At 33.5% G+C, this 16492-nt stretch overlaps 1 protein-coding gene across 1 annotated transcript in view; it reads right to left on the reverse strand.

The window, feature by feature from the left end:
• Positions 1-16492, reverse strand: part of LRRK2 (leucine rich repeat kinase 2) — a 144129-nt gene that overhangs the window by 47578 nt on the left and 80059 nt on the right. Inside the window, exons 28-34 of the mRNA XM_019039400.4 lie at positions 14987-15168; positions 12253-12482; positions 11716-11843; positions 10296-10514; positions 6769-6970; positions 5644-5732; positions 771-958 (exon numbers count right to left, since the gene is read on the reverse strand). Coding sequence (XP_018894945.3) covers positions 771-958; positions 5644-5732; positions 6769-6970; positions 10296-10514; positions 11716-11843; positions 12253-12482; positions 14987-15168 — 1238 coding nt within the window. The remainder of the gene's footprint in view (positions 1-770; positions 959-5643; positions 5733-6768; positions 6971-10295; positions 10515-11715; positions 11844-12252; positions 12483-14986; positions 15169-16492) is intronic.

Genomic DNA, 16492 nt, shown 5'->3' on the forward strand with positions numbered 1-16492 from the left:
GGTAATCATTCCAAACAATTGTAATCTTTTTGTAACATTGTTTCACTACATATTTTTCCTACACCAAAAATTCAGTGGTCAATAATCAATTCAAATGCATGCTCACATGTAGATGCATGAAATATTTTCGGTAATCCCTGTGCACTAATACATAAATTATTACAATTAGTTATGCAGAGACAAATGTAATCTTACATAAATCCTGAAAAATACATGTCCTAGAAAAAAAGTGTATATTTATTTTTATAATTGGCTGCATCCATCAATCAATGTAATTTGCACATTTCAACATCATATTACTTTATAACATTTCCCAGTTGCTTAGAGCAGTAGGAAAAATTTCCATAGTATAGGCTAAAACATAGGCATCTATTGTGATGCCATAAATGCTTTTAAAATTCTGTTGAAAACTCACTATCTTCTCAGAACTTGCTTAATAAACTCTCTCAGTGTTGTTTAAGAACACACACATACACAAACACGGACACACACACACATTAATCTCCACTATTTACCTTTCTTAAATAATTTCAACAGTGATAAGCCAACTAGTAACTATATACATAAAGTAAGTGATTTACTATATTGTTAAAGTGTCAGATGCAATGTTTTATTCCAAAATAAATGATATATGTCAGTAGTAGCTTTACACTAGAAGCAAAATATATTTATTTATTTAATACATCTATTATAGACTACAGTTAGTTTGACAATTAAAAGAACAGATAGTGAATTTCCATGTAGCAATTAATTTTTAAGGTTTTCTTTACCTGCTTGGAACCAGCAAATATTCTTCTCCTATTGGCAAAGCAATCTGGAATTTTTCTAGGAGCTTAAAATACTGTGACATGTAGTTCTTTGGAAATTTCCTTTTCTTTGAAAGAAATTTTTCCACATCTCTACGCGAAATAATTCCCTTAGGGTGTTTTGGACAACCTTCCACTTTCACTGTCAAAATCTGAAAGATTCGAGTCATAAATAATCACTAGAATTTATTTTCTGAAATGTTGCAAATTTAAAGCATTTTATGTCTCTTTGCTCAGTGAAAGTAGTCAGAAAGATTTTAGTGTTTTCAAGTGCAACACAGTACCTAATTTCTCTAGCAACCATGTGGCCTAGAAGCCCAGAGGGGCATTCACTCTCAAAAAAAAAAAAAAAAATTGTTAAATTAAGGGAGTTAATTCGGATCGGAAATCATTGAACTTCACTGAAACAATGAACATCAGTATTTCCCTAGCTACAATGAAAAGATCAATCCAATACCTCACATCTGTTTTGCAGTCTCATCAATAATATATTCCCAGGAAAATTATCTTCCAGACAGTTATCAATACAGGTTTGAAATAGAAATATTACTTCACATTTATATACTAGGAGAGGATTTCCATGAATAGGAAGACAGACTGTGTAGCAGAGTTTCATGATTCTCAAAGTAACTACTGCATTTTGATGGATTCTACTTGCAGTGTCTGGGTCAGTAGGTCTGGGTTGAGGCCTGAGAATCGGCTTTTTTAAAGAGCAACCCCGATGTTTCTAACACAGAGATCATACTTTGAGCTTCGATCCTTGTCATGGCAGTTAAAAATCAGTCAGAACCCAGATTCAAATCCAGGCTCTACTACTAGCTCTGTAACCTTGGGAAAGGTATTTGATTTCTTTAATGCACAGCTTTCTTCTCTGTAAAATGAGATAATAAAAGTGACTGTCTTAGATTGCCCTGAGAATGAAATAACACATGTAAAGTATGCAAAGTACATATGACAAATTTTAGCATATTTATCTATATATTCCAATTTATTTTGCTTTGTCAAATTCACTTTAAAAAGAGGTTTGTATTTAATTTTCTTTGGTAGATCTATAATGTTTAAGGAATACTTAAACAGAAGCAAACATTATTTATGCTATCATGTAGTTGAGTGAAATACCAGGTTATAAAGTCCTTAGGCCCAAGGACTTGTCTTACCCATTTCTGTATTTCTATTTTGTATGTACAGTATTTATTGAATCAATGAATGCATGGTTGATTGAACATATTGGTATTTAATGACAGTGTGCAATGGGCCTATAAATAATAAAAACTGTTGTTTAAGACTTCTCCCATGTTGTATACTTTATAGCAATTCCAGATTGCTCTTACAGTTTAGGTGGTAAAGAGAATTGTTTGCTGTTTTAGTGTTTTTTAAGTGCTAAGACCTTTTTTGACAATTCATCTCCAACTGCACTTCATATTTTCTTTGTAGCACTCTGTACCACTCAACATATTATATGTTTATTTATTACTTCTCTTCTCTCATTTGAATATCAGCCCTATGAATGTATAAACTCATAGGCCCTGGAGTCAAACTACTTGGTTTGAAATTCTAACTCTACCTCTTCCTGAATGTGTACCGTTGGATAAATTATTCAACCTCTCTGTCAATCAATTTCTTCATCTGTATCATAGGGGCTAATAAAGTACCATTTGGAAAGGTTGCTGTGAGAATTACATGAGCTAATCTTTGAAAAGCACATATTAACCTCATGTATGTTAGCCATTATTATCTAGTTATTCTAATTTATTTTACTAAGATACACTTATTTTTTAAAGAGTTTGTGCTTGCTTTTCCTAGTGGATTTATAGCGTGCTACCACTATTTGTAGTGGAAGTTTCCAAAGATGGACACATCATTTCCATCCCTATACATAGGTGCTATTCATATAGAGTCTCTTTTCCTTCCCCTTTAATCTGAGCTAGGTTTGTGGTTGCTCTGGTTACTAGAATGTAGCAGAATTAATATTTTTGCCAGTCCTTGGCCTAGCCTTTAAGAGGACAGAAAAAATCTGCTTCATTTCTCTTGGTAACCAGCCACCATGAAAGATGTCTAATTATTCTGTGATCACCGTGCCACGAGGAAGCCCAACTTAGCCATATGATAGGCCACATGGTGAAGCACCAATACTCCAAAAACATGCATGTACCTTTCTTGCACTTTCCAGCTCAGTTTAATGAATGAAGCCAAGTGAATAACCCTTGCCAATACCATGTGGAGCAGAACCACGCAGCTGAGCCCAGTCAAGCCACAGAAGAACGAGAAATGATAAATTGTTCACATTTTAAGCCTCCAAGTTTCGAGGGGGTTTGTTACATAAGAATAAAATCTGCAACATTATCTTGACTTTATCACCTTTAAAAGAGCTCCTAACATTCCTTCAACCTAATAACCTGAATAGCTAACTGATGCCTTATTCAAGGAAAGAGAATTTTCCAAATTCCTTCGTATTTCTCCCATGTATTTTTATCAAGGTTAAATTGCCATGTAAGCTTTTTAATGTTCCACCTGATTAATTGAATAGGTCTCTTTCATATCTCTTTTATCATACAGTTAAATGAGTCTTGTAAACTTCTCCCTGCCTTAATGGTACCTTTTTTTAATAAGTTTAGTGACCTAACAGCTCGGGGCACATAGAGTGGGTGGGCTCATTAGAGCTTCTGCACCATGAAATTATTCCGGCCCTTGCCTTGATTCATGAAGATGAATACTCCCATTTATTTTTGCTAATAGCTGTCAGACAAGTTGCTCTTGGTTTCACTTGATTATTTAGAGATTTCATTTCCTTTAAACCTTAGTGAGAAAATGACATTATATTTCAATTTATTGGCATAAATAAAAATGATGGCACTTCTTTTTTAGGTTAATCAGAAATTTAAATTATCATTTTATTGACATTTTAAATCTGTCTTTCAAAGTAACTTTGAGTGGCTCAAATTAACTTAATTTTTACTTAAATTATCATATTTATAACTATGCTAATGAGAAGAACTTTCATGGAGTTTCAACTTAATTACTCCACAGAATCTTCAGGAATTTTATTGCAGTCATAGTGAAAATCTGCATTTTTTTAAAAGGGGAGTTCTGATGCAAACCTCTTCCTTATTCTACTGTACAAGATATACCCATCCTCATGTTCACATGTGTGCAACTTCAAGTGTTCCATAGTGACATGGAAACACACCACTTTAGAGAGCAACTTTAGCTTTTCCTTGACTATGTGGAGTTGAGTTACCTCCTGATAACTATTGTGCGCCAGCTAGGACAACAAAATTGCTGGATATATTTAAAACTTCCTTTGCTGTACAGGATGCAGCTACCTACACATCTTTTTTATTTGTCCCCATACATGACACACTTTCCAAAACTACATAAGTACCTCTTTATAGTTCTGAATTTTTTTAAATTTCCTAATTAACATTCTTTAAATTGCCAAATAGATCCAATATAAAATTAGCTAACATTTACCCCTCACTTACACTGAACCAGGGAGGCAATATAGAAGATAACTGTTATTTTCCTTATTTAAAAAGTAAGTAAACAAAGGCTTAATGCATTAAGAAATTTCACAGAGCTAATAAGTAATTAAAGAGACTGAAACGTAGGTCAAGCTGATGCTCAAAGTGCTCTGGGTCACACTACTGTCTCCATTATCATTTAATAATTGATTAAAATCACATTATCCATGACATATGTGCAGAAGGCTGAAAATCTAATTTAAAAATACCTACCAAAATAGTAATAACTGACACACTGCAAATAATTGCTGATTGCAATGTTTCAATATGCTCTTGAGTTCCATGGTACAGGATTTAGCCTCAACTGAGTTCTCTCTTCACAATAGCTTCCTTTTTTTCCTTAGATGGAATTTAGGAACAATTATTCAAGACTGCCTGAGTGAATTTAATTACCTTTATGGTTTAATTGGAAGAGATATTTCTAACATAAAAATATATAATAATTTTAGGGACTCGGGCAGCCACATGCAAAACTATAAATTTTACTCATCAACAAATCAGTAGCTTAATGTTTCTCAACTAGGGTAATTTTTCACATTCTCCAAGCAATATTTAGCAATGTCTGGATACATTTTTGCTTGTCACAGCTAGAGGATACTACTTACGTCTCGAATATAAAGGCCAAAAATGCTGCTAACATCCTACAATGTGCAACAAAGAATTATCTGGCCCAAAAATGTCATCATGCTGGGGTTGAAAAGCCCTGAGGTAGTATGTTTTGCTCAAATGGTCTTTTATGTCAAAGCTACAGAGATGGATTATTATAACTAATTAAACTCATTGGTAATGGATTATCATTTGGAGAAAAAATCATTTTCCATGTGAAATATAAGAAAAAAATAGCTATAACCAAGGCCATCCAAAGTTTTCAAAATCGTAAGCATTTAAAGCTCAGATCATTTCACTTAAGTCAAAACTCCCCTCCATGTTATCTAGATAGAGGTTTCACAGGCTCAGCAACCTAATTTTCTTATATGTGTTTACCCCAAGGATTTCCACAAAGCCTTCATTCAGTTGACTAATTCAGTAACCAAACCAATGACATCATCAGGATCTAGTAAAGCAGCATGGGGCAGAGTGATACAAACATCTGTATGTGGCTTGAAAACCAAGTCATGGAAGTGAACTCAAGACATCTTTCCTTCTTCCATGAAGCTCTTCAAGTAGTCTTCTATGTGAAATGTTCCACAGTTTTCCAAATTCACAAAAGTTTCTGCCTTAACTAAACCCAAACTCTAAAACGCTCAATGCTCTGGGCGCCATCTGTTCTATGCTTTGACCATAACCCCCGTGCCACAAAAATAAAAGACACCAACCTGTGCCATGATTTTACAAAGCCACTTGGGTTCCACAAAGTACAGGTCACTTAACTGCAGTGCTGGGTCTTGAAAATGAAGAAGGACTCCTGTAGTAAAAAGTCATCAAACAGTGAAACATGGAATCTAGAACAAATATCAAGGGGCTTTAGAAAAAATCTAGTCCAACCTCCTCATTTTACAGATGAAGAAATTTCAGCATAGCTAGTGGCAGAGCTGGGACTAGAAGCTGTGCATCCTATGGTCTAAAGTTCCAATATTATAATGGAGTATTTTTAAACTACATAAGATAATCATATTTAAGCATATTTGAGACACTGACATGCATTACAGAGCATATTTCACACATAAGTAGAAATTCATAATTTTCTGTTTCGCTTGCTGAATACACACTACAAAGACATGTTTTATTTTCAAATAACAGATAAGAAACACAGCATATCTCAGCATACCTTAAGAACGATGGGGAAAAGGAACAGATCATAAACCACAGGGAGCTATTTTTTATACAACAGAATCTAGGGATCAAAAGCAGCTTCCCAGTCACTCTAGTACTATCAAACAACTCACACATTTCTAGCAAGGTAATATGATCAAGTACACAATTAGCACTGAAGTTGCTTTGAGAATTTTCATCTTTGAGATCAATATTTGATGCAAGAGAGCTGGATCTTCTACTCAGAAGCTGCATCATCTCAGGAAGCCATTGATTCTCCAAGCGTCCCAGTTAGACCATGCCAACAATAATTCCCCTTTGCAATATAAAAATAACTTTCACATGCACTAAACTCATTTGACATTATGAAAGGATATGGCTGTGCTCAGGGTTCCACAGCTCCTGAACAGTAAAGGCAAGTTCTAGAACCCAAATATTTTAACTCCCACTCAGGGACTCTTTCCACTGCTTTACTCCTAGGTGATTTCTAAATTTGTTTTCTTATGACATGATACATGATTTGTCATGAACACACATGATGATCTTCCAAAAAGAAAAAAATCAGTGGCCTATTAAAGAACCGTATGGATATTCTCTCAACTTTGAATGTAAATTCTATACAAGATTCAGAAACACTTTTATAAGTTACTACAGCTGAGCTTTGAAAATAAGGAATGAAAAACACAAACCTGATTCATTTAGAAAGTGAACTGCGTGAGGAAGCTCATTTTCATCTAACTGCAGCTGATTTTCTCTCACTAGTTGTAATAATCGTTTCCGGTCAATTACGGGAAATTCAACTGGCACATTTTTACGTTCCGATAAAATGATTTTTTCAAGTTCTACATAGCAGTCTGGAATCAGCTGTCCAACAACAAGCTGATCTCGGATCTATGAAATTACAAATGACAAGCTGTAAAAATCTATTTTATTTGTGTATTTGTCAAATGGTTGGCAAATTCAGTGCTAACAGTTTTTACAGAAACAGATATATTATTCAGAAGTACATTTTTAAATAAAATCAAAATATAATAAAAAGCTATTTAGGTTGTAAGGAACAAGTACAATGAAATTAAAATAGGAAAATTGTTGATTCAGAGGCAAATTTGGAAATATCAAATAAAATAGTATGGAAATATTTATCTCGCTATCCAGAAATTCCATGGCAAAAAAAAAAAAACAAGATAAATCACTAACCATAAAAAATATTTTTTATGTCCTAAGACATTAAACTTAATGTGAAACAGACACGCTAGTATAAGATATCAGTACAAATTACAAGAGCTTTTGGATATTATTATATTTTAAGTATTCAAGGTAAAATATTAAATTTTGTGCTTGGTTATTTGTAAAATGTTATATTGAGAGGACATATATATCAACAGTGAAACGCAGAGACATAAAATCCCACTCAAGCTATGTTTTTCATGGAACCTTGAACTTGGGAAAATGAGAAATCATCTAAACACCAGTGATTCTGATAGGAGAGGATGATCATTGTTCTGTTGCTCTTAGAATCTAATCACTATCAACAAAATGAGAAATATATAAAATAAGATTTTTTAAAGAATGGCCCTAAGAGGATAGTTTCTACAATAAAAGTATCTTCCAAATGGTTTTTAAAATATAATTTTAAATAGAAATGCAACTCTTAATAATATCCAGAATGCCGTTAAGAACCACCAGATGGCAAACTCTCCCTATTTCTGGACCTGTGGAAATTACATATTCTTTTTACCTGAAAATACGAATCAGAATTTCTGCTTAAATTCTTACACTTACTACAAATAGAAATTCAGCACACACAGAAAAAAATTAACTTGGTCTTTTTCTACTTGTGACTAAAAACTTAAAGAGACAACCATAACCATTGCTTCCATATTTACCTGCAAATGGTTACTCAAGAGACTGTTTTCATGTATCTCTTAACCCAGAGAATTAGAGATAATTTCACTAACCTCCACTTTTCATGTTCCCTCTCTTAGCCGTTCATAAATTAAGATGAAATTGAACTTCAGATTGAGGTTTATGTTTTAATCCAAGGCAGGAAACCTCCATATAAAGTAAACAAGAGTTCTCAAAGAAAGCAAATCAAGTAGAAACGGGATGAGTTTTACGGGACTACGTCTCAAGGCCTACAGAGATGCCTGCTCTGCTAATGGGCTGGACAAGATTAAAAGGAGTATTGTCAGCATTGAACTCTGTTTTGTCCTGCTTCTCCTTTCAGCATGATTATCAGTTAACTGACAGGCTGAGCCAAAAAATAAAACTTAAAAGTGTCTGCACAGACACATGTTAATAAGGTTGAGACAGAAAAAGATTAGAGAAGAGCTAAGATCAAAGGCAAATATGAAAAATAAATGAGAGGACAAAAAATGATCTCTAATAGATTAAAAGCTGCTCTTTGAATTCAGGTTGAAGCACCTCAGGGAAGAAAGAATTTTCAAGTTCTGGCAGGCTCACAGGCCCTGGGTCATCTGAAAGAGTCATTCTTCTACAAAGCAATCAAATGAGTTTTCAAACCATTATGCCAGAATGCTGCATCCATTAGCAATGTATACTTTTCCTTCAATAATACTGGTATTTCTCAAAGCATTTGTTTTATTTCCTTGTAAAAAGTTGTCTTCAAAGGTGATTTATAAGTGCCAAAAGAAAAACTAGTCTGACTTATTGGTAATGATATCTATTAGACAAAAGCAGTATTAATACAGCTTAATGAACCATCTTATCTGTGACTTTGCATCAACTAAATTCAGGCCTTTCCAAAACAAACTCATCCTCCAACAAGTCTTTTTAAAGATATGATACATTCTCTGACAACAATGACAAAAAGGGAAACTCAAAATATTCTCAGTAACAACAAAGTTATTGAAGTATGGGTATAGTCTCAGAAAAAAAAAAAACACCTGGATTAAGAGATTAATTGGATGAATAAATTTTGTGTATTTGTTTTTCTTTAAGTCATATTACTTTCTAATTACATGTCCAAAAAGAGAATAGGAAAGTCTACAAATAAATAATGTCATTTTTACATGACATTACCATCTATCATCAATAAAACCTTTTAATAACTGTAATAAATGTGTGTTGAAGGATACAAACATACAAATTCTCTCCCTGGGCACCGCAAAAGCCATCACTTTTACAAATGGCTCATTAGGTTTTGGAGTGCAGCACACATAATCTATATAAATGGAACAGAACTAAGCTAACTGGCCAGCGTGGAGTTATAACCAAGGTGACTATATAATTCATCATCCAAATTGGAATGCTTTTGAGAATACAGTGGGACACTATTACATAATTATGCTGGGACTGCCCAGGCCAAATAGGACTCTATTTATCAGCCAGTATCTTGATCATTAGTGCTATTGAGCTAAGCCAAGACAGACTAAGTGAAATTCATCATTATGTTTGCCATATGGAACTATCAAGGGTATTTTTCAGTACAGTTTACACCACACTCCCTGTAGTACCCAGTGAAGATTTCTTTTTTCTGCAAGTATTTAAAAAAAAAGTGTTCTCTCTGATAACTGATTTATTTACATTTTATAAAAATTTGGCTTACAAGAAGATAACTTTAAACATTTAAAACATAATTCCTAAAATAAAAAGCCCATTTTGTATGAACTAAGTAATTAGTGAGACACTGCTGAAAACCAAGTTAGTGGTCTTCATGACTAAATAAAACAGCTGCCTCACAATACGGAGGGAAAAAAAAATTGGAATGGGAATCACAGTGACAAAATTCATGAACGAGTGGCACAAAAGATCAAGATGTCCATAAAACAGGAATTCCAAAAGAAAAGAGGAAATGGAAAAATAACAGTTAAAGAATAATAGAAGAAAGATGATCCCAAGACCTCAGTATTCACCTTTACCCTTGTGATTGAATCACCACTATAAGAAGTTGAATCAGAAAAGGCATCAAAAACATTTTCTCAGATTCTCTCTCAGAAACATTTTCTCAGTATCCCAGAAACGGTCTCTTAGTTTCTCTCAGGGTCCTCTAATTATTTTTTGTTCCTATTTCTATGAATTAGAAATGAAGTCCGGTATAAATAATTTTAAAATGGAAAGGACTTTAATAATGCTAACAGCAACGAGGAAAGAAAACCCACAATTTTAAGTGAGTTGCTCACTTCTCAAAATTTCTGACATTTCTAGGCAGTTGAGAATCAATAAATTACATTTCTCTACCAGCCTACCATGTTACCTTGAAATTAAGGCTCTCGTTTATGATGGTTTTCCGAAGTTTTGCCAAAGCATCAGATTCCTCGGTGGCATTCACAAAGTGGTAATCTCGTATGGCAGGGAACCCTCGCTTATTCAGGAGTTCCTTGGTGATTTTACTTAGGCAGGCTTTGCGTTGCTTCTCATCAGAAACATCCAAATGTGTGCCAACGAGAATCACAGGGGAAGAAGAAGCGCGAGCCTGGAGGGAAAGACACAAAACCCTCTTGTGTTTGCTTTCAAACTGGGCCTGCTCACATTCCTGTTGATATTTGCTTTCCGTGACATTCACTTGAATGGAAAAGAGAAACTAGCAGACTTCAGAAGAAGAAAAGAACAACTGTCCTTTTTTCCTTAAACCTAAGAAAAAAATGTAACCTTAAGACATTTTAAAAAGTCATTTTTGGCCTTTCTTAACCCAATTCTTCACCCTTTTAGGTGGCCTATATAACGGTAGTGGTATAGTTTTCCTTTCCCATCTTCATGCCTTAAGATGAGTCATTCACTCCTAAATAAAATAAGCATTTCATAAACCCACAAATTATATCAAATTAACGTCATATAGTTTATATTTTCTCTTCCTTATCTGTGAATTTAATCTTCTAAATTCATTTTAAAGTCAACCAATTTGGAGTCTACAATGAAAGAATAAAAGCCACTCAAGCAAATATGACTGCCACTGTACTATTTGCTCACGTTGGCTAGCTGTAAAAAAGTTAATAAAAGAAACATTAAAAAATACCCAAATTACAAAACAAGCATGTATGCAGCCAAATTACATGGTTAAATGTCCTGACACAAGCCTTTTTAAGGACTTTATGCACAGAAGAGCTCATTGCAGCATCATGCAAGCAGCATTTTAGTCTCCATTCTAAAAAGCCATAGTGTTTGAAGGAATAGCTGACAACAAGACAAGAAAGGAAAAGATAGAAAAGCAACAAAAGGGAGATTCCAGATGGAACAGCATAATAATCTGGGACCACTTAAAGGATACAATCTGAAGAATTTCACACTAAATGGCCCCTGAGTACAAAGTTGATGAGATATATATATATAGATTGCTTTTCTTTAATATAGCTTATTTTAAATTAGAAAAATTTAGATTTCATTTAAGAAATAATATAATTAAAAAACAGTTGAACATATATATTTTCAAGTTTTACAGCATAAAAGAGTTTCAGGTTACCAATAACATTCACCAACATGGAACATACAATTTTCATGTTATGACTTCATTACTCTGAAAGTTTCCCAACTCAAAATTTTAGTGCTTCTTTTAAGAAAGTATTTAAAGAGACTGAAGCAATTGTTTGCCCAAAATAAATTAACTTACACACACACACACACACGTGCACACACACACATGAATTATTTTCTATTTTCAGATGATCAGAACAAATCACCTTTATATTGAAGAGCCAAGGCTTCATGGCATCAACTTCAGCCTGTCCCTTGCTGAGGTCATAGACAGCAAGGTACAATGCTCGCTGCGTCATAAAATGGGGATGAGTACTATAGAATTCCTCACGACCTAAATAAAGATTAGAGACAAATTTTTTTAATCTTTCAAACAACAGGCAAGAATCCTTTTTTAAAAAAAAATCTGGGAGAATAATACTATTTATTATTTAGCATACTAATAAGAGAAAAACAACAGACCATGTTTAGAGAACTATTCTGGGTTTTTACTAGGATTGACCACTTTTAGCATATTTGTCAGCAACCGATCAAAGTACCTAGCACCAAATTGTTCCTAACATATCCCTCCATGTTCTTCTCCATTCTGGAGGCAAGGGTAAAATTAGGAGAAATGAAGGGCTTTGGAATAATTCCATACAGTCTACCAGGTTTCTGGATATTAGAACAGAAAGCTCAGTGTTTGAATCCCTGTTCCAAACAAATGGTAAAAGTGAATTTTAAAATTCTATAGAAAGAAATACCTGCAAAATCCCACACATTTAGGATGAGATCTCTCTTTCTTTTGTCTCTTATTTGGATAGGCCAGTCTTTCACATCTATGCCAACTGTGGCACTTTGCATTCCAAGATCTGATTTCTTGGTTTTCATTAATTGCTGCAATAAGGTGGTTTTACCACTCCCAGTATTTCCCACAATCATAAGTTTCATTCTGTTATAAGGCACAGCCTTTTTTAATCGCTGTTGAAGAAACCTAGTATTTGAAAGATAAAAGTAAAATAATAAACTGCTTAAAAGTACACTTGAGATTTAGGTGAGTTCTTTTACATGTCACACTATTCTAAAATATAGTATCCAAAGGAGTGCATATCTCATATAACTAATAATATACATGTCTTTCAGAGTACTGTTAATGCATATATTTTGCTAGAGATTTTAGGGTAGTTGACAATATTTGGTAAAATCACCAAAGAAAACATGTTACACTATCACCAGAAATAATCAAAAGGCCAAAATATGTTTGCAATACTAATTAGAATACGATATGCAATATATATATACCTCTATATATACACACATATACATACATGTATACATATTCTAATGTCTTTAAATAGTATGAAAAACCCTACAAATTATACGCCAGGTGCGGTGGCTCACACCTGTAATCCCTGCATTTTGGGAGGCCGAGGTGGGCGGATCATGAGGTCAGGAGTTTGAGACCAGCCTGGCCAATATAGTGAAAGCCCGTCTCTATTAAAAATACAAAAAATTAGCCGGGAACAGTGGCAGGTGCCTGTAATTCCAGCTACTTGGGAGGTTGAGGCAGGAGAATCGCTTGAAGCCAAGAGGCAGAGGTTGCAGTGAGCCAAGATCAGGTCACTGCACTCCAGCCTGGGCGACAAGAGTGAAACTCGGTCTCAAAAAAAAAAAAAGAAAAGAAAAGAAAAGAAAAACCCTATAAATTATAAAGTTCAAAATTTCACAAAGTCCATATGACATAGAAACAAGGTAGAGATACATGTATACTGTTAAAGCTTGAAAATAGGGTCATATTAGTTACATTATATATGTGTGTGTATATATTCATATATGGTATATATGATGTATAGCTATATATTCATGTATATCACATATGCACATAATAGTATATATGGATAGTGAGATCACATAACATCATAAATAAATATAAACTATTATACTATCAGCAGATGTTAACATGCTTTCATTCCTAATGATCTTAATGTAAAAACTGAACAAAATAGAAGTGTTTAGGTAGCTAAAAAACCACCTTTAAACTAATAGTAGAGTCAAAGTGTTATCAAAAATATAATGGATAGAGACAGATATATTTTGAAATATGTTAAAATGTTGCCACAGTTTCAAATTAGAGAAAAAGACTAAATCATAAGTGAATTTTACATCAGAGTAGTGACCAATTCATTCCTGTAACTAATAAGAATCTGACCAACATTCCTGATGATATGACCAAAAAGCAACATTACCTTTCTTGATTTATTTCTTAAGAATGTACCACTATTTGAAAAAATGTCTTTCTTCAAAAAGCAAACGATGCCTACAATTTCTAATCTGCTCTAGGTCTTTCTGTCTTTTCTGAAAATGTTAAACATGTTTAAAAATATTTAGTTATATATTAAATTAAATATTAAATATTAAAAATATTTAGTTAGATAATAAGTATAATACACTGAAAGCTAGTTCTACTAAATGTTTAGTAAGAACTGAACCAATTTTTATATGACCATCTTTTCCAGTTTCAAGAGAGAAAAATAATTGGGTAGGATGAAGGGTAGCCACAATTAGCACAAAAGTTAACAAACTCTTTCCTTTAAAATGAAATCAAGCTCAGGAGTTCAGAAAACAAAATCCTTCCTCATAAAAACAGATGAAGTTAAATATAAATTTAAGAGATTTTAGTCAGAAGAGAATGAGTAAGTATAAATCACTGGTAATTAAACAACTATTAATTGTATGCCAGGTGCTGTGTTGGGTGCCAAGATTTGAATAGTGAGTGAACACAGCCATGGTCTCTGCCTTGGTGGATATTACAGTCAAGTTGAGAGGTGATGACAGAGCTGAGGTCTGCAACGTCAATACAGTAACTGTGGAAAAGGGAGCAAAGGATTTTATGAGAAAGTAATAAGACCGATGTGCTGAAAGGGAACAAAAAAGAGGATAAAATCCATTACCAAAGATATTTAAAGTGCTTAAAGTGTAAAGACCAGAAACAGTGATACTTGAGAAGTTTTGGTGCTTTCAAAACTGATCAAGGTGAGTAGATTACTCATCCTAATGGGCAAAATAGAAGTTAGTAATTTCACATGATGTCAGTAGCTATAATGCTTTAAGATGTAAGAGGCATATGTTAACTAGTTGCTATATGAAATACAGTGTGAGAAGTTATTGTACTGTGCTGTATTTCTTTAGATTGTGTAATTGGTAACCAGAGACCAAATAGCAATACTTATTTTCTTTTAGAGTCTACTCCACTGAAAAGAAACAGAAGGAGGAGAAGCCGCTCTCAACATTAGCCTGGCTAAGAAGAATGAGAAATCTCTACAGTGGCACCACAGAAACACATTCATTAAATGAAAGGCAAATGACACACAGCATATTAATGCCAAATATTACTATTTATTTTTCCCTAAATCGTAACAATATATGTCCATCAAAGTCACAGAGAGTAGAAAATCTGAAATAAATTTAGTAAAACCAAATAGAAAAAAATTATCTAACCTTATGATGTCTTTGGCTTTACATCCTATATGTTTAAAATCAAAGTTAAGACGCAGTTCATCCAAAGGAAGATCCCATATTTTGCTTAATTTCCCCATTTCATTGGGAAAGGATCTTAGTTCCAAGTTGTAACTGACATCCAGAGATGTCAGATTTTCAAGACAGCCAATCTCAGGAGGAATCTTAATGGAAAATAAAAGGGCAAAACCTGTTGGTGGGAAGGAAGAAATGTGCTCTGCCAAAAAACATGATAAGAAACAAGAAAGGCTCACAGATTCCATCAGCAGCTTGCACAACCTTTCAACAGAGTTTTAAAACTTTCCAAAGGTTTGTCATAAGTTGTCAGTATGTGTTTAAAAACATAAAAACTTACATATAAAAACTTACTCCCAAACAATCTATGTCACTCATCTGTAATATTAAAAAACCCAATCTCCTTTGGTAACATACTTCATCTCTTCAAGACATTGAAAGTAAGGAAGTTCTTACCACAAAATGGATTTGGTTATCCATTATCTGTGCCTTCATTCTGCTCCTTCAGTAAAGGCAAGAAGACCTAGTCACTACAAACCTGCATGCAATTTAGTGTTCTCAAAGTACAGCTACATGCTTATACTTTAGGTGGCATCCTAATTGGAGTAATTTCTTTTCTGTTCCAAATTTTTAAGCAATATATACTATATTTATAATAGAAAACACTCATTTGCTGGCAAAAAATCAGGTAGCAAAATATATGCACAGTTTTGCTGAACCTCACAGTGTCACACACTTAATTCTTTTGGTTTTTGTAGGCAATATGCTAGAACTTGAAAAATAATATTTTCTGAGACAAACAAATTATCAATTTCAGATTTATAACAGAGAGAATGGAGCAATACAAAAAAGGTTGATCCATTAGGGTGATAGCATGGTGGCGGAATGCAGAAATTTAAGAATGTACCAAGGAAAGCTGAAAAACAAGTAACACAGTATACAGGCCAGCAAGGACTTGAGAAAAATGGCGTATCTAAGAGTCTGTTAACAGATTGGACAGAGATTTGTTGATACAATGACACACAGCATCACATTCATCTATAATTATGTATATATTCATATAATCCTTTAAAAGTATATCACAAAAGTAATTTTTTGAGGAAATTATGCTGTGTTACCATATCCATTTACCATAGGGTAGGCTTACAACTTGTTTAAAAAACAAAAAAAATTGAATGGTATTGATATTTACAATGCTTACTTTGAATTTATAGTTATTAAATGACATCCACTACTATTCCATAGAACACTCTTTATGGGCTAGTACTATAAAGAATTTTTATCCTTATACTATCTTGTGTATTAGCAAAGCGTTCTAAGTTGTTTTGTCATAGTTAAGTAACAGTTAAGAATAATTTGAGTTAATCTATAATGTTATATGATAACATCACACATAATTTGAAATGAATATTCTAATAATTTTTACTTTGTACAAATGTTGGGTAGACAAATTTATATCTAGCTGTTTAGCTT

This window comes from Gorilla gorilla, chromosome 10 (assembly GCF_029281585.2).
Source record: "Gorilla gorilla gorilla isolate KB3781 chromosome 10, NHGRI_mGorGor1-v2.1_pri, whole genome shotgun sequence".
Taxonomy (NCBI): domain Eukaryota; kingdom Metazoa; phylum Chordata; class Mammalia; order Primates; family Hominidae; genus Gorilla; species Gorilla gorilla.